Consider the following 19,657-nt stretch of genomic DNA (forward strand, 5'->3'; position numbering starts at 1 on the left):
TATCAAGTTTGTTTACTGGGGGTGGATTGATTCAGATATAAGCAGAGTTTTGGGAAGAACTAAATCTGTGAGAGCAAAAGTCAACTCCGTCTCTTCTGCAGCTCAGTGTTTTTCCATCTCCACTGACTATTCCCCCACCTCACCCAACTTCTTTGCGGGTGGAAAAAGCACGTCTGGGTCCAGAGTTCTGCCTTGCTCATAGCTATGTTAGTTCACAGGCCACTTGAAGTGTTAGTAAAGTTGAATGGCTGACTTACATTTTTCATACATGTGGCTTAACACTGAACACTTTTTTCTCTCTTTAACCAACATCCTAAATTGCTTCAAAGTAAAAGTCAAAGGTAATTGTCCTGTAAGTGTTCCTGAGCAGACCAGAGCAAAAAATGATCTTTGTATGTGATCAAAGTTTTGGATCAAGTCTTTTGTCAATCAGCTCTTATTCAAAGGTACAGAGATATTTCAAACAAAGTATCTCATGCCTCCTTAAACATGTGTACAATCTTACACACACCCACCCACCCCCCATTCTGTCTGTTTTGAGGTGATTTTCTTGCCTGGAGGGTTAATTCATTTCAATAGTAAGTCGCTGACACTTTGTGCAAGGCGGGAGACCCCCCATCAGACAAACACTAGTCTTTCTGGAGTTATGACAGTACTGCACTTTGTTTTCACATTCATGCAAAATTATGTGATTGCTTTGATGTAATTGTGTAAAACTGCATGATACTATCTGAGGAACTTGCTTTTTTAAAATCTATTATGTTTGCAAGATTCTCAGCAAAGTATTATTGGACACTAAAAATTCACTTTGGAATAAAGGTCAAAATTCTTTTTATGATATTACCGTAATACCTAAAATAACTTACCATATGTTAGAAATAGAGCGAAAGTAATTTTGATCCATAAAAATGAATGATTAGTTGTGATTTTTATTCTTTCAAAACCAATTACGCAGATTGAAAAGCTAGGTTTGAATCAACTGCTAGATGCGTCCCCTGTAAAATATGGGCAAATCCGCTGAAATTACCAGACTTACACCAATTAAGTATAAATTATATAAATATTCATGCCGTTTTTAACAGTCATTTGCTATTTATAAAGGAAAGTAATATTTTCAGGGAAGATTGCTGTATGTAGTGTTTGTGTTAATCATCACTGTACACTTTTGTTATTAACAGGATTTCTAACGTGGTAATATGAAACCCCGAGTTCTTAATTTCACTTTCCTCTAAATTTTCATAAGTTCTTACTTGACAGTGGATCTTGATCTGAAAAGGCAATTGAGTAAAAGTAATCTACAAACTTTGGTAACTTATTACTGTCTTCAGAGTCAAGTCGATCTTCAACCTGCAGCTTGTCATTTAGAGGTATCTTCTAATATGAGTATGGAATTTGTCTAGCATAAACCGGCATTAATATATCAGTGTTTTCCTGCAAAATATGATGTCATTGTTTACCTAAGCATGTCTAGTGTCTGCTGTAAATAGCTAAGATTGTGATGAGGAGCTGGGGATGCAGGAGTGAAGTTGAGCCTGGGAAGAAGGTGAGAGTGGGGGAAGGTGGTTTAGTTTTTGGTTTTTCTCACCATCCCAATCTATTTTAATTGGCAATACATCAAATTACTTTTCACCATGTTCTGTCTGGTTTGGCCGTGATGGTAAATAGGTAAGTAATCTTCCTGTCCTTATCTCAACCCACGAGCTTTTTCATCTTATTTTCTCCCCCTGGCCTGTTGAGGAGGGGGAGTGAGAGAGCGGCTGGGTGTGCATCTGGCAGCTGGCCAAGGTCAACCCACCACGTAGAAAGAAAACGAAGATCTAACATCAAGTTGAAAACAGGTTTAACTCCGTGATAAGCCCAGCAAACAGACCTTTCTACAGAGGGCAACAACATTTGATCTCAAAACAGTTGTTCCACCAGTATATTCGCTGAAGTTCCTCACAGGAGATGAAGGAACAGGATTCAGTATTCAGACTACCTGAGCTTGTCTTTTTCAGTTCTTCATGTTCTGTCACTAAATTGACAAGAATAAATTGTCTTTCAAATTGCGAAGTCCATTTAAACCACAGGCTACGTTAAGTTCAGGACAATAATTAAACCGAAGTTTTCTGTCTCAGCTGGTAGCAGTTTATGGACTGCTCTTGAAACAGGTTGGTTGATATTAGCTTTTGGATTTTTGAAATGCTGAGACAGACATGTTCCTTTTTCTCATATTCAGGAGAGTAAATGGCTTGCTTGCAATTTACCTTTTAACTGCCAACTTCTGAATAGCGTCTTTCTTTTATTTTTCTTTTACATTGTCTTTTTTAGTTCTACATGTGCCTGAAACATTTTTTTCCTGTCTGTGTGGGTTTACAGGATTGACCTCTGCCTGTAGATTTTCCCCTCAACTCTTTGTGATCCTGGCATACCTATGGACTGGATTCCTAAAGTGAAAATGAATTCAATCCTTCATGCTTTATAAAAGCAGCTGAGTTGTGTACAGTCCACTTACTAGTTTCAAGTATTTTGTTAGCCACAGGAAATTTCTGGTACAAGTAATCTAGCTAGCAACATTTGTCTTCCCCTGAACCTGATGTCTCTTATTATGTTTTAGTTTCCAGTTGGTGTGGTTTAGACAAGGTAAAGATACTCTTGGTTACTATTCCATCTGCATGGCTAGGTCTGTGTAAATAAACAGTAATAATACTAATAGTGTGGAATCCTTAAGAAGTTCATGATCTTTCTGGATCAGCTAGCAAATAATGCTTGCTTACAACTATCACAAGCAGGCTGTAAGTGCATAAAAAAGCAAACTATATCTTGGGTCCCTGAGACCTTTTTCTCCTTTCTGAAGCTGATTAAATAATGTAAATGCAGGCATACATACATAATAAGCATCTGCGTGGTCGGACTGCCAGAAACAAACACATTTATCACCATTGCTAAGGACTTGTTGTATCATGCAAATGTGTCGTCTAAGTCGGATACAGTGGCAGCGCTGTGACAGATTTAACAAGATTAGATGACCTCCAAAAAAAGCTTTACAAAGCATTACAGATAATGCTATGCAAATTGACAAGCAGCACAGACAAAAAGCTTAATAATTACTCCTTCTCCCTTTTAAAACATTTTTCTTTTTTGGAGGTCAAGCCAGGTTAATTTATAGAGTCTGAAAGTGTCTGTTACACACACTGTGGTCATTTTTCAGAAAATCAAGGAAAAAACCCAAACAGTTTAAATTAGGAAAAGTGATCAGTGCAGATTATGTTAACAGGTCTTCTCTGAGCCTCAAAGGTCAGGGAATTTCAGTTTACAACTGGACAAGCTCCAACAGAACCAGCACTCAGAGTTAATGTGACCCTGCTGGGTTAGAAAATGATTTAAAAGGACCAAAAAATCCCCAACGCAGCATTGAAAAGTAATTGCTCCGGCAGTGATACCCTTCTGGATAAACTCAGTGACATCTAATTTATGGGTCATAGTTCCCGTAGCCTTGTCTCATGAATGCTTTCCGACAGCACAACATTTCTCATCAGAGCACTTCATCTATTGAGGAGTTTGCAGAATTTTGCCCATTGGGTTGAACTTGGATCAAATATTAAAACTTTACTGAAAAATCTAACTCCTTTCCTTGGTCCTACAGACAACAAAGTGATTAACTTTGGGTGGTTTTAGTAGTTCTGCCAGCTTCAAATAGTTATATGCAAGTTTCAACATTTTTTAGGCAACTGCCTTTAATCATCCACCATAATCTTAAGAGGATCCATACTATAGCAACTACAGCTTGTGTAGATGGACTTGAGCTTGTTTGGTAATTGGTTATACTTCACGAAATCAGTGTGAATTGTAAATCCACTGCAGAATATGGAAAACTGAAGATTTTTTTTTTTTTTTTTTTTTTTAAAAAAGGACAGAGGCATGGTTTCATTGTGCAGTGGAGGACAGAGTCAGGGGGCGAGCACTGTTGAGTTTTCAATCTGGATGGGGATTTCGCTTTCGAATCATATCTTCTAACCATCCCCCCCACCTCCTAAGAGTAAACTTGGAGCACCCTGACTAGATTTCTTTCAAGTGAATTTCAGTTGGCAAATCTAGCCTGTTGACTGCAGGGCATGCAGTCCACAGGCCCAGCACAGCCTCAAGTTAACCCCCTCCTGAAACATGGGAAGTGTGGACACCGTCAACTGTCACTCCTCAGGTTGGCACTTGCTGGGCCTTGCTGCTAGCTAATGTGGGCTGTTCCCTAAGATACCTTGGGAGCTGGAAAGTGTGCTGTGGAAGAAGTGCCTGTGTGGCTAAGCTGCCCTTCTTAGTAAGGGCTTATCAGCATTATTGCACTGGCCATCTGTAAGGCTTTCCAGGGTCAGTCATATGTAGTACTGACCACACTGTGAGCGTGTCAGATCATGGCTTTCTAGACCATGACTAACCATGACAGGTGAACACATAAACTTTAAATGTCTAAGGCAGAAGATTGCTCACCAGCCTGAAAGACAGTCAATAGCCCGCTCGGATTTAAATTTAGTAGTGGTTTGGGACAAAATTCTCCTATGACATTTTGAGAACTTCTCTTGAAGTCTGTTTTGAAAATGAGACACTGATGACTCAGTCATTGGGGCAGTTTTGAGAAATGCCTACGTGAAAGTGGAATGAGCAATAGAGATGTTGATAAATAAAGAGAGAGCTACCAGTGCCTTTTACGTAAGACTCTCAATGCAGATTTGTGGAAGGCAAAAGTACTTGTAATATCATGTTCGGTGAATGACTGGTTTAAATTACTAAATTTAATAATTTAATGTTAACCTTCATGTAATGTTTGACACAGCTCTGAAATCCATTTTGCAGCATTTTCATTAAAGATTAACAGCCCAGGGTCAGAACTGCTTTCCCAACTTCACTGGTGGTGAATAAAAGGTGAAAAAAACAAACAAACAAAAAAGTCATGGTCCTTCAGGGAGAGTGAAGAATTTGGTCAAAGGTTGTCTAAAGAAGTAGTGTGAGTTGACAACATCAGTATGGATCTGACTCGGGGTTCTGACTGCAGGGCAAAAAGAGGACCTAATATTACACATGAGCGAGCTTTCATGGGCTTTTTCAGGTTAGTGCAGCTTGGTAAATAACTTTTTTTTATTCAAATCAAAGCTCAGTTCCCAGACTGTTGATATTTTCCTGTTATTAATCACAGCCAAACTTTGGAGTCACTAGCAAACCATGATGAATGAGTAAAGGGTCAACGGAAGGTAGCAGAGCCCTAGCTGATATTGGGACCGCATTGCTCTAGGCAGACATCGCACAAGCACGTTGCAGGACCATGTAGCAGAGAATGGGAGAAGACATAGGAGCAAGGGGAAGTGTGGTGTTTCATGTCATACAAAAAGCCGGTGTAACAGTAAGATAGAGCCTCCTCATCTTTTCACTCGAAGGCTACAACCTTAGCCACTTGGCCTTTTTGCTTACTTGCTGTTGCGTTTTATTTGTATGCTTTGGTTGTTTTTTAATGCAAGATCTGAATGGTAAAGGAGGATGAAGAACTGTCTGTAAACCACTATGGAGGTTTCGGTGTTGCACTGTTCAGTGTGCTCCAATATCATCCATTATATCATTTGGAAATCTAGGGATAAGCAACTGTCTACAGTGCAGAAGTTTCGGTGTTAATCTGTTCAGTGTGTTTTAGTATTAATTAATAATAATGGTTGGAAATCTAATCATTTAGTTAGATGGGTCTCTTCAGTATAATACCTTGGACTTCTGCCAACTAAACACATGTAATTCATTGACCAGGTGGCCTCAGCCCTGTCTTCAATTTTGCCTTTTTCTCTTCCTGTTGGCTCACCATGGATGTTTAGAGAATTTTTGCTTCATTCAAACTGATTATCTTGGTAGGGTAAAAAATTAATCTTAGACAACAAAGAAAAACATTTCTGCATTGTAAGTGCTGAGAAATTGTTTTTCAAGGCAAATGATGGATTATGAAACAATAGAATAAAAACTTGGAAGATGAGAATCACAAGACCACCAGGCTAAGATAACCAAGAAAGCCTTTAAAAGTATTATTCTTTTTTCTACTCAAGGTGGTATATTGCTGTGTTCGTTTGTTGCCTTGTTAATTATGGGTTATGATTTTAGTTTTTCTGCGTTGGGTTCTTCTTGTATTATAGAAGAATGCATCTTGTAAGTGGGTTCTAGGCCATCACCTCCAAGATGAGTATATTGTTGCTTGTGTGAAAGTAAGAATAAACAAATCACGTTAGAAAATAGAGGCCGATTGATGTAAGAATCAATTAAAGAAAAGAAAAAGCCAACCCTCCTCTATGTACAACACTGCTTGGGTGGCTAAATGCATTGTGGTTTTATCTACTGAGTTACAAAGCGTTAGCTAGTGGCCACTGCCAGAGGCAACCTGTTGTATTACTTCAGTCAATAGATCATCTTTTGTCGCAAATCCTCTGTTTCTTTGAGATCAATAGAATGGCGGGACTGCCTTCTGTTTCTGAGTTTTTCATGTTCTGTAACAGAATGACTCATTTATAAATGTGCATTTTATTCATGTTAAGGAAACTGATAATTTAAAAATTGGTCTTTTCCTCACCTGTGCAAACATAAGAAGAAAACACCAACTGATAGAATTAATTTAGGGCTAAAATTCAAATAATCTTTTGATTTCTGAAACTTCAGTGTTCTCAGAACAGAAAATACTTTTCAGTTCATGAACCCTAGCTAGCTTTGCAACTGTTTACTTCTCCCTATCCCCTTTTATTCCCTTGATATCAATTTATAGGAATTTCAACAAAAAGACTGCCCAAGGGAAATTAGTCTGTAAAGTCCATTTGAACACTAGAGTTCAAATACCTTCTCTACTGAGCAAACAAGAAGAGGAGTAATGAATATTAACCAAGTCTGTCCTCATTACAGCATAACACCTGAGAGAGCATAGCTATAATCCACAAGACACTGGCTTTGTAGATCTGTGGCTTTTTCTAATATGAAAGGGTCAGGTCCTCCTGACCAGGTGCATGTAAATTATCATTACTATATATTGACTCTTCTAGATTTATTTTCACGTAAGCTAAATATTATGATTTTTCTTTCACATATAATTGTCCTGGTTTCAGCAGGGATAGAGCTAATTTCCTTCCTAGTAGCTGGTACAGTGCTGTGTTTTGGATTTAGTATGAGAACAATGTTGATAACACACCGATGGTTTAGCTGTTGCTAAGCAGTGCTTACACTAGTCAAGGACTTTTCAGCTTCCCATACTCTGCCAGCGAGAAGCTGGGAGGGGGCACAGCCAGGACAGCTGACCCAAACTGGCCAAAGGGCTATTCCATACCATATGATGTCATGCTCAGTATTTAAACTGGGGGAAAGCTGGCCAGGGGGGCCACTGCTTGGGGATTGGCTGGGCATCGGTCAGCGGGTGGTGAGCAATTGCATTGTGCATCGCTTATTTTGTATTATTATTATTATTATTATTATTATTATTATTATTATTTCCCCTTCCTTTTCTGTCTTATTAAACTGTCTTTATCTCAACCCACGAATTTTACTTTTTTTTTTTTTTTTCCGATTCTCTCCCCCATCCCACTGTGGGGGGGGAGTGAGCGAACGGCTGTGTGGTGTTTAGCTGCTTGCTGGCTTAAACCACGACAGTGCTTTTGGTGCCCAACGTGGGGCATGAAGAGTTGACGTAATGACAGATCTGACCAGAGCGTGTTAAGGCAAATTTGTTACAAGCATTCATCAAATTGGTTCAACAGTTGCTGGTCACAATGTTGATTAATTTGCTCTCAAAGTTGTCGCACTTGCTTTCAAAGTTGTGTTATGCAACACCTTACTTGCTGTACGTGTTCCCTGTTGTGCTGTCTGTCACCTCTGGGACCTGGGCCAAGGATATCATTTTGCTGCAAGGTGTAACACCAGTTTATGACATGATAATATTATTGGTCATGAGACTAATCAGGTATTTGTACTTGGCATTGCCATCACCTCCGTACCTCGGGAGCCACCTTTCAGAAACTATTAATAATTACACTCTTTACCTTTTCTCCTCGGGGAACCAATCTATGGGGGAGACATGGGGAGACACTTTCCCCTGTGCCTTCACCTTTCCTTTCTCCTTCAGGGCATCGCTCCAAACAAAAGATCCTCCTCAGTCTTAGTTTTGAGAAGAAAATGTACTGTTATCACACAATTGAGGTCCAGGTATTAACTATAGTCTCCCAGGAGTTGTAGTTTATAAGAAGATATTCTCCAGAATGGAATTAACCCAAATGATCTCAGCTATCTGTTATTTGGCCCAGTTGCATGTTCAGAATCCTGTAAATAATAGCCAAGAACTTGCTTAACTTGCACACAAGTACATTTTGTACACAAAACATAGTTACTTCTTTGTACAACAAATATTTATGTTGTGCAACTTCTTGCCAAATGATGTAGATACTTAAAGTTTATATAGGTTTAAAAAAAATCCAAAGCAATCAGACAAATTCAAGGATGAAACAATCCGTGGAGGACCATTAACTAAGGGACATGAACTCTAGTTTTAGCCAACAGTAGTTGAAAGTTGGGCAAATATGCTAGCGGGGTATTTACTTTCTAATTATCCTGTGTCCTGGGCTTTGTCTGGATCTCATTTCCGAATGATAATGTTAGAGTAAGTTTTCAAGTCAGGGAAGGGGCGCCCCAGTTTATACCAAAAAAATCCATTTAGAAAATCTATTTCAGTATGATATCATGCATTATGGAAAATACCAGACACTTGGATATGATTCCTGATTGCCTTGTACACTGATGAAATAATAAGATTCCATTTGTACTTTGAAGGAAAAAATATCTCAGATTCATTTGATAAATTTAATGTAAGTATCGATAAGTAACTCCTGTGATACTTTCATTTTTTTAAATAAAAACCCCAAAGATTCTGCATTCTCTGCCTTCACAAGTAACACTGGGATTTCAAATGTTTTGAAAAGTATATTTTATATATTGTGTCAGACATCTAACTGTTGCTTGTTACTGCTTTTAGGAATGTAGAGTTCAGCAGTGAAAGGTGAACAAAGCTCTTGAGCATAGCGCCGACATTTCTAAAGAATATTGCTGATAAATTAATTAAGAGCCGCATAAAGACATTGAAGCATCACCATTAATGTTTGATAGCACAGCATAAATCTTCGTAGTTACGTTTGATTCATTGTAACTGGGAAGCAGATCATTACAGGACATAGCTTTTCTGGCATTGTTTTTTTTTTTTTCCTTGTGAATCCTGAGTAGTGTCACATGAAACTGCACAACGAATTCATCCTACATATTTACAGACTGTAAGGTTTGTCATAGTTGACACACATTTAAGTGCATGCTGGCAATTATTTGTCAGAGTTGCTTTGAAAAGCAAGCCCTGCCTGATAGTATTATCCAAGTGCTGAAGACCATGTAAAAAGACATTTATTTCAGACCCAAAGTTTGTTATGTTTTATAAGTCAGCGGTGTACAAATAAGGAGGGAAAAATAAAACCAGAAAAAAGCCAAAATTCCCCAGGCTTTTGTAGTTTGATGCATAAACTGATCTATAGTGAAGCTGAGGGCAGGTGTACAGTTCAGTTGTTAGCATACGGCCAGCTAGACCCTTTGACTTTATTGTGCACATTAAATAATCGTGTTCATGAGTTAATTTCAAACAGATGTGTTTGTAGCATAAAGTATACATGACTTGGAAAATATGGCCATAAAAGTCTGAAATGCCTGTTTCCAAGACTGCAATGAAATGGTTTGTATTAGTAACTGTTGAAAGCAGGCTGTTCTCAACATAAATTCATTGAAATGTTTTGGAGAGCTTGCAGTCAGAAGATAATTTTGCATTTTTACTGGCTTCATTAAACATCATCTTCAACTGGGAATCATAAATATTTTCCAGATTGATATTTCTACTCTCTTTGCAACATAGACTCTCTGTTTGGTGTTAAGTCCTTACAATTTTGAATAAGAAACTTGCTTTAACATTGATAAATATTTTTTAGGAAATATTTCTAGTTTGGAAGCTGGTTAGACTGGTTAATAGAGGTATTATTATTCTGACACATTAAATCACAATAGATACTTGGACTATGCTCTTTTGACTGTGATCTGTTTTTTCCCCTGTGGCTGTTTAAGTCCTCATCTTTCTGTTTCCTTGCATCTTCAGCAGTTGTTTGCCTGTGCAAAACCTAGTCACTCAGCTAGAAGTTTGCGCTCATCTGCTACATGTCTCCATGCACAGAGGGGAAAGAAGTGGCGTGAGCGCCACATGTTTCCAGCCTATTAGTCCTCTGGAAAGATCTAAAGCCACAAGCAATTTTAAACAGATTTAGAACATACAGGTCATATTAGGGTCCTGGCTGGGCAATTCTGGATATCTAGCTCACTTCATTGTTTAAAAGGTATCCTTTGCGGTGATCTTTGTCACACTCTTTACCTTTTTGCACTCTTTTTCTTTGTTTTCTCTTCCTTCTCTTTACTTCCTTGCTGCCATGTCATTTTTATATAGCTGCTTTTTCTAGTTGGAGTGGAGCTGTATAGATAAGGCAGTATTTTGCAGCTGTGTTTCATCTTTTGACCAGTCCATCACTTACACAGCAACTGGAGCTTGCTTTTTGTATCAAACTCTCCCCTGTGCCCAAGCCTCGCGTGCTGCTGGGGAATGCAAGCAAACAGGTAGGCAGCTAATGATCTCATCAGGTGCTGCATCTTGTCCTTGTGTCCCTCGTAGCAAAAAACGCCTTTTGTTGCACCAGAACTTAAACTGGCAGCACCCCAACAAAATCTCCAACAAACGTTTTTGCTGTGTGGTAATCTTCAACCAGCTGGGACTGGAGAGCCTGAGGAATTGAGTTATTCCCAGGCTGAGATTTCTAAAGAATATGCTTTATACTGACTTATTATGATACAATTTCTAGCAGTGGTACATTTTAAAATACTCCTGTGATAGCTCTGGGATCTGGCTGTGTGTCTCAGTGTGTAAGTAAAACTTCAATCCTCCTTCTTAGAGTTAGGTGATAAATCTTTCTGTTCACTGATAAAAATTCAAATCTCTATTTCAGTGAGAAACCAAGCACTTTGAATGTAATTCATGACTTCCTCCCTGAGTACTCCATGAGCTTATTTTAAATAAAACAGCCATAATTATTAATAATAAGAGCTGGAAAAAAGAATATCTTGCATAAGCTGGAAATTGTGATTTATTCTGGCAGTCACGTGCTGAATTCAGGTGAGTAAGATGGGGGAATGCCTCTGGTCCCTGATCTATTCTACTCACCTGACATTGACAGCCCATATATCCTTGTGTAGGTCAGACCAAACTATTATGTTAGTAATAGAGCATATAAATGTAATATAAAAATGTAATATAAAACAGAAAAGCCCAGAAATTTATTTTGCATGGCCACTGAAGCTGTGTCCCAGGTGTAACATGGACAGTGTATTAAAATCTGCTCACAACTGAGATGAGCAGAGATGACGTGCAGCCTGGTTGTTCTCTAGGGAGACAGAGGTGAAAAATCTTAGCTTATTTTCTGTGCTCTTCTAAAATGAAATCTTAGGTACCCTTAACATCTGTGGCTAAAAAAGCATTTGTGGCTCATTGTGGGTATTGAAAACAATAGATGCTGTATAGGCAACAATATGTAGTGGCATAATCTGAAAGTTGAAATTGTTTTTGAGAGAAAATTCAGCAGCTTTTACTGCCACCACTGAAAGATAAATGGCAACTGAAAATAATTTTGTCTTGCTTTTGACATCTTAGTAATAATAAGGTTTTTAATGCCTTAATAATACAAAGGTAGACATGCAGTATCATATTTCATCTTGTTTAGCCCGTGCTTAGCTAGTGGGGATGAAGAAAAGAGTGCTGCAAGAATTTATAAGGCAAATACTGCTCTTCCTGTAACTGCAGTAAATCTAGTCTGATTTATTTGTCTACAGAAGATACAATATTTCAGGAGGAAAAAGATGATACAAGGGCTGTGTCCTTTTGGACAATTAACAGTTTCCATGACTGGTTGTACCCTGACTTGATTATCGAAATGCCTCTATTCTAACAAGTGAATTTGGTACTTTTGAAAGCAGTTTTTTAGTGTTGGATTGTCATGTGGTATTTTTCATTGGAAGAAGAATGAAAGCAAGGATTTTTCTGTTAGTAAAAGCTGGGATTATTTTTTTTTTTCCCCTTTCAACTGCTGACAACCTCCTCTACTTCACAACTGGAACAATCTGCGCATGCAATGCTGTGTTTCTCAGGAGTTCTCCATATCATAGGCAGAGGCGCTGGGAGAGAAATATTTATCTCAGTGATGATTTTCACTGATCGTGACTAGCCTGATACCCTCATTTCTAGGTTTGGGGTTTTTTTAAGCTGGTTGCAACTAATTACTCATGATTCAATACATATACAAATATGTGTAACAATGAATGCAGCTGGGAGGCTTGCAAAAAAAAAAAAAATCACACTGGTTATCACTAATTTTAAAGAGTAGACGGAAGAGCTAAGGTTACATGACTGTCCATGTTAATTCATTTTTTCATTTTCAGAAGTCTGTATTTATTGAAAGATAATTTTACAAGATGAAATGATGACTGGGTAACTGTAACTCCCTTAGTGAAGTTTTGCTTTTGTCACTATCTCATTTACTTCAGTTACTTATTTACCTTCTGGGGGAAAATTCCTTCATATCATACAGGTTATAATATCAACTGGGATATATAGAACAAATATTTAGTCTAATCCCAACCGGAAACTTCTAATAGCTGGCCATACCCAATATTAGCCAGCAGTGTTCAGACATATAAGTATATTGCAAGCTGTTTCTTTGTGCAGCTTGTAGTACTGCTGAGCAGCTGAAACTTCTAAATCTAATGCAGGTTTCATCTAAAGTAACAGCTTTGGCTTGATACACCTTTACCCATCTGTTCAGAATAGTTTTAGAAGGGTAGAGGTTTGGAGGGATTAGTCTGCTAAGATATTTTTCCATTCCTGTAGTTTTCTCTTGTTTCTTCTGCATCTTTCTGTTGCACTTCTGTTCATCTCAAGGAAAAGGCCAAGCTCAAAACCTGACTCAAACATTTCAACAGGGCTTCAAAGGGGACTTCAACAAACCCTAGCCATCTCATGATAAATTTTAGTATTTCTGTGCATAGTCTTAATATTCAAAATGGCTCTGAGAAAGGAGAAGGATCACTACTTTGCCAAGAGCTCTTGCCAGGAACTGATGTTTTCTCTGTAGATTTGTACGCTATATGTCTAGTGGGGAAAAAGAATCATGGTAGCATAATTGAGCTGCAGATATTAACATCAGGAAGATTTAAAATCTGGGCCCAAGGAGACCTGAAAGTTGAGGAGAAAAAATAACCAGGCCTTATTTTCAGGTTCTGAAAGGATAAAGCTTATAGTACTTTACAAGGAAGATTGCATTGTGTTTGCGTGTCTGAATATAGCTTCTGTTATAAAGAAAATTTGTGATGATTAGACTGTTGTGGGCTGGATTCATTAAAGGGATTAGCTTGTGTTTGGGCATATGTGTTTATGTAGCTATATGTGTGATATGTGTATATAAATCTATTCCCACACAGAAGACTTCGTTAGCTCTAACTTCAGATTGCTAGACAACATATCCCACCAACACAACCTGTAAGAGGGGGAGGAAGCTGTTCTTTCCTGTATTCCTCACTCTATGTTGTATTCATTAGTTATATCTTTTAATTGCTAATTACACTTTCCATGCCTTATGCAGAAACTTTGAATCTCTTTTCATACCAGATCATAGTGAAGCAGTTCAGACTTTGACCTATTTTCCTGAATATATGGTCATTATTTTTTCTGATGATGGCTGAAGCTGTTATCAATGACATGATATGTTCTTCCACATGTTGTTTTTCATAGTTTGTAAACTTACAGACTTTGTAACTTGCATACTTTTATGTGAGACAGGACTGCAGATGGCATTTGTGAAAAAAAACCATCTTGAGTTGTGGTGTTTTGGAAATTCAGTGTTTCATGTTGGTCGTCTTTTGTTCTCAATTTGCCTGTATTCACCTCAACTTCCACTCTGCTTTTAATGCGGTCTGAGGGTACGTAAGCATTATTTGTGATAATGATGACATATGGATGATTTATTTAACATCAGTCAATGAACTGTGGGACAGCTGATCTTGGTGGGTAGTGCCAGGGCTTTACCATGATAATTACTGTGGGCAGCTCTTAATGTGGTGATGCCTCAGGAGTCATTCAGTCCAAATATGACTCCCCTTTAAGAGTTCTCCCTTCCTATTCTTCCATTTCTACTTTGCTTTGCAGAACATATCCTCCTAACCTGTGGTTTGCATTCTCAGAAGTTTATCTTTGCCAGAAGAATGCGGCCATAGCCATCTGTTGAAGGATTGCTCCCTAGCGGCTTATCTAATAAAATGTTTTTTCTGGAAATGTCACATATAAATAAAGGCCAAAGATCATTCGGCATCTCAGCCAGACCCTCTCCATCATGCTACGCTTACTGTCACAAGACATTTAGTTTCATAAGAGAGCAGCTGTGCCAAGTGTTACTAACAAAAAATGAGTACTAGTCAAAACTGCTTGGGCTTTGACTGCAAAACCTGCAATTCAGGCCAGGGTCATAAAAAGCTTGCAAATAGGCATCAGAAGTCAGCAGCCGCTGTTGCTCCCACGCTGTCTGTGGAACGGGTGGGCTTTCCCTCAGGTTACCAGTGCTCTACTTCATGTTACTCTCCTTGCATTTGCCAGGGGTCCTGCGTGGTGGTTTCCTCTGCTACTGGAAATCAGCATAAGGACTTCTGCTATGGCCACAGGCTCCTTTCCTAAAACAGGGGAGGGCCAGGAGGCTGCTACATCTAGGACGCAGGGTTTTCTCTAATGAACGGAACAATTTCTTTTAAGGTGATTGGGTTTTATGGAATTACAGAACGTGGCAACGTTGGCATCTTGATTTATCTTTTTTTTTAAACCATGATGAGGGAATTTATTACATTGATTGAATCTAGTCAGTTTGCTTATATATTCTGTGACACATGGAAGTACATGTTATCTGGGCTGGGGTAGGTAGGTGTGTCACTTTTGGGTCTTTTTTCTTACCCTCCTGCTTATCCATACTACACGTCAACATGGCAGATGAATAATGTGTTCTTTAGTCTAACCGTATATTTGCTCTACCTAATTTCTCTTGCACTTTCCAGGTCTCGAATTCCTTTCTCCCCTTGATTGGTAACCATGGTGCTTGTAATGTGCGGCAATTATAGATTGGAACATACCAGCATAGAGTAATTTATGCAAAAGTAATTACTTAAATGACTCTTCATTATATTGCAATCAAATCCTAGATGCTCTGGTATAGATGTTACATATCCGATCTCAGCATGCTACTTCAAGTCTTTGAGTCCAATTCTGAGATGATGTAAATCAGTGCAGCTCATCTACACAGCTCCAGTGCTTTGAGAAGGGCTGCACAGGCTACTGCAAACTGATTTACATCTATAAAAGAAAAGAAATTGACCTTAAAAACTAACACAGAAAGGTAGATCTGAGTGAGGCTAAAGTATTCTGAGAACAATAGTCTCAACAGTGAGAATGACAGCGACCGTATTCTTTCTTCTCTGAAAGTCCTTTGAGATAATTTTCTGTGTTGTTACTTTAGCCACTGAGTTAGCCACAAAGTGGTGAGTGATGCTTATGCCAATTTAAACTGTAGCTGGGGTTTTTTGTTGTTTGTGGGGGGAGGAGGGGTTGCTGGCTGGCTGAAGTCCTTAGCAGTGTGGTAGTCCCAGTTTATCTTTCGATCCTGTTTAAGCTTTATAATAGCAAAGTTGCCTTTGACTGTTCTCTCAGCAATTTTAGGCAAATCTGACAGTAGCTCATTTGGAGGGCTGCATTGTGAGATGCGTAACTGAGGCTTCAAAACGTCCTAATGAAATTAGCATGTCTACTTTATGTTGCAGGATACTGACGAGCGTTTGTAGAGGCAGTTGCTTTAATTCGAAGTATTATAATTGATTGCACTCTGAGTAATGTGGAAACTCAACCTCATTTCCTCTGTAATTCAGAGTGAGGTCTAAAAACGCCCGAATCCTCTCACGATGCACAGAAAGGTTATTATCCACCATGAAGTCTTTGTGCAAGCACTATTTCTGCATTTTAGGCTACATAGCTATTTTTGCTGTGGTTTGAGTGAGTGCAAGGAAAACCCTTTTTGCCGATTCCAGTTTTCATTATATTCAGAGATTTGCATAGAGCACATTTAGTTCAATCAAGTCTTATGGAAAGCAATTCCAGGAAAGTCTAAAAATCTCTCAGCTATGGTACTTAATGTGGTCAGCAGGAAATGCCAGTGAGAATCCATCCATCTTTCTGGTTCAACTGCTTTGTCATTAGATAAACAGCATGGCATCTGTGTTTCACAAAAGTATTTCTTCCAGCAAGAAACTGTTTCCCTCTTTGTATGAAACAGTTTAGTGCTAAGTGTCTTTATTTCTTTGCAGTTCCACCTCCTGCCCTGCTTTCTGTTTATTATGAGACAATGGCAAACTGCTCTCAGTTTGTGTGTGACGAGGTGATGCCTCATGTGAAACATTCTAACGTATACCCTTGGCTAAGTTTGTTTATACTAAAGCTGTTACTACTTTGATTTCATGATTTTATTAGTTGTCTAGTCTGTGGGAGATTACTGAAGCTTTATTTACATGTGAACATGCATGTGAACTTCACTTCTAAGTTATAGCTGCATCTTACTGTATGTCTAACATACCATTACCAACCTGATCTCCTTCTATGACCAGGTGACCCGCCTAGTGGATGAGGGAAAGGCTGTGGATGTGGTCTACCTGGACTTCAGCAAGGCCTTTGACACTGTCTCCCACAGCATTCTCCTAGAGAAGCTGGCGGCTCACGGCTTAGACAGGTGGACTCTGCGCTGGGTCAAAAACTGGCTGGATGGCCGGGCCCAGAGAGTTGTGGTGAATGGAGTTACATCCAGTTGGCGGCCGGTCACGAGCGGTGTTCCCCAGGGCTCAGTACTGGGGCCGGTCTTGTTTAATATCTTTATTGATGATCTGGATGAGGGGATTGAGTGCACCCTCAGTAAGTTTGCAGACGACACCAAGTTGGGCGGGAGCGTTGACCTGCTCGAGGGTAGGAAGGCTCTGCAGAGGGACCTGGACAGGCTGGATGGATGGGCCCAGGCCAACTGTATGAGGTTCAACAAGGACAAGTGCCGGGTCCTGCACTTCGGCCACAACAACCCCATGCAGCGCTACAGGCTTGGGGAAGAGTGGCTGGAAAGCTGCCCAGCAGAGAAGGACCTGGGGGTGTTGGTCGACAGCCGGCTGAACATGAGCCAGCGGTGTGCCCAGGCGGCCAAGAAGGCCAATGGCATCCTGGCCTGTATCAGAACTAGTGTGGCCAGCAGGAGTAGGGAAGTGATCGTGCCCCTGTACTCGGCCCTGGTGAGGCCGCACCTCGAATACTGTGTTCAGTTTTGGGCCCCTCACTACAAGAAGGACGTTGAGGTGCTGGAGCGTGTCCAGAGAAGGGCAACGAGGCTGGTGAGGGGTCTGGAGAACAAGTCTTATGAGGAGCGGCTGAGGGAACTGGGGTTGTTCAGCCTGGAGAAAAGGAGGCTGAGGGGAGACCTCATCGCTCTCTACAACTACCTGAAAGGAGGTTGTAGCGAGGTGGGTGTCGGTCTCTTCTCCCAAGTAACAAGCGATAGGACGAGAGGAAATGGCCTCAAGTTGCGCCAGGGGAGGTTTAGATTGGATGTAAGGAAAAATGTCTTTACTGAAAGAGTGGTGAAACATTGGAACAGGCTGCCCAGGGAAGTGGTGGAGTCCCCATCCCTGGAGGTATTTAACAGACGAGTAGATGAGGCACTTAGGGACATGGTTTAGTGGGCATGGTGGTGTTGGGTTGACGGTTGGACTCGATGATCTTAGAGGTCTTTTCCAACCTCAATGATTCTATGATTCTATGATTCTAAATAATAAAATTAAACCAGGTGCTGACTGAAACATACTGTTCATACAAGTTTACTTTCAATTCACACTTTGAGACTACCAAAACAGAGGTAAAAATGAGAGGTTTGAAGAGACACTTGGCTTATTTCCATTACCCCTCTACTTTCAGGACGTTTTATATGTCAAATATCTTGTTTACATACAGAACAGCAGTGTACAGTTTCCCATTATTGAGTCTTAGAGGAATTTTTTTTATAATATCAAAGGATTGGTTTGGTCAACAAGCTTTTGTTCTATGAAAACACTTTAATTGCTAGATTGACCTAGTGACCTTCTGTTCATCACAGCAGGGACCTGTAGTCAGAATGGGTTGTTGCACTCTGAAAGACATTGTATGAAAATGGCATCGTACGGTGGCATGCATCTTGAACAAAACTTCGGCAACAAGTTTAATGCTGACCAGAGAGACAGTACAGCTGCACTAGCGTAGTGCTACAGTTGGGATAATAATCCCAGACTTAGGTATTTCATTGCAAATACATAGCTTTATATGAAGAAAAGACACTTGTTATTATTTTGCTATTATGAGTAGTTTTCGACTATCTAGCCTGCAGAGATTTATGGAGGCTTTACTTAAATTTGGATGCAGAGACCTGAAAGGTAGGTTACTCAGAACTGGTGAATGTAATGACTAGCTTGAATTGTAAAAAACCACAGATTTTAATTCTTCAAGAAGAAAGGAAAGGACGTGCATCACGTGTATTTCAGATCTGCTGTGTCACCGTTAGTCCTGTTTACTTCATGGGCATGATGAAGGTATTTAAGTCTATAACAATAATAATGCTATATATTTAGAACCATAGTGGAAAAGTGTTTCCCTTTTTTACAATACACAGTCATATAATTTCAGACTCTACACTGTTTTTTAGATAAAGGATCATCCATTTGTCACTAGTTCTGGGCACATTTAGCTCATTTTACAACATTTGGAAAGACAGTGCATATCTGAGGCAAAGATGTCCATTTCTCCTGCAGATTTTTTCAATTTGGAGGATGCGTCTAGCTAGTAAATCATTAGTATGTGATTACCCCGTGTGGGACTACATGGGCATTTTTTCAGCCTGCCAAGGGAGCAGGACCACTGAAAGAGCGCAGATTCTGGCAGTCTCTAGCTTGAAGTACCTGGCAGGTTGACGGATGCAGTGAAGGCCACACCTCTGGCTTTGCTGTTGTCCTTGTGCTAGCTAAATGAAAGCTAATATGGGGTTGTCTTCCTGGCTAAAATCCTACCTTCATGTAGTACATTGATCAGCTTAGATTGTCATGCACTGAAAGGCATAAAAAAGCAGCTCTACAACAGATGTGTGTTCCCATACAAATGTCGTCGGTGAGAAGTGATGATTCAGGAAAGCAGACCACAGCGGCACAGTTCTTGCTCTCAGCCATTTCTTTCCTAAATATACATCATTAAGGCCAGAGTGCCCCTTTCCCTTTTCTTTTCTTTTCTGGATTACCAATTTTGCTAAAAGGAACAAATTCATTTGAAAAACAAAAACAACTTTAAAAGAGGGTATATTATTTAGGTTATTTGAAACTGAATTAGAAATACATAAAACATGAAAATTAGTGCTTTGAAATGTGTGCCTGGGGTCAAAATTGTGGGTATTGAAAAAGCATATATTTAGCTTTA

General features: G+C 39.5%; 1 protein-coding gene across 5 annotated transcripts in view; it reads left to right on the top strand.

The window, feature by feature from the left end:
• GRID2 (glutamate ionotropic receptor delta type subunit 2) overlaps positions 1-19,657 on the top strand; it is a 755,994-nt gene that overhangs the window by 341,472 nt on the left and 394,865 nt on the right. The window contains exon 1 of one of the 5 annotated variants that reach the window (XM_076336768.1): positions 4,957-5,080. The exons of the other annotated variants lie outside the window; for them this stretch is intronic. Coding sequence (XP_076192883.1) covers positions 5,053-5,080 — 28 coding nt within the window. The 5' untranslated portion in view covers positions 4,957-5,052. Of the gene's footprint in view, positions 1-4,956; positions 5,081-19,657 lie in introns of those variants that run through there. 5 annotated transcript variants of the gene reach the window in all.

The sequence above is a fragment of the Aptenodytes patagonicus genome, chromosome 4 (assembly GCF_965638725.1).
Source record: "Aptenodytes patagonicus chromosome 4, bAptPat1.pri.cur, whole genome shotgun sequence".
Lineage (NCBI taxonomy): Eukaryota > Metazoa > Chordata > Aves > Sphenisciformes > Spheniscidae > Aptenodytes > Aptenodytes patagonicus.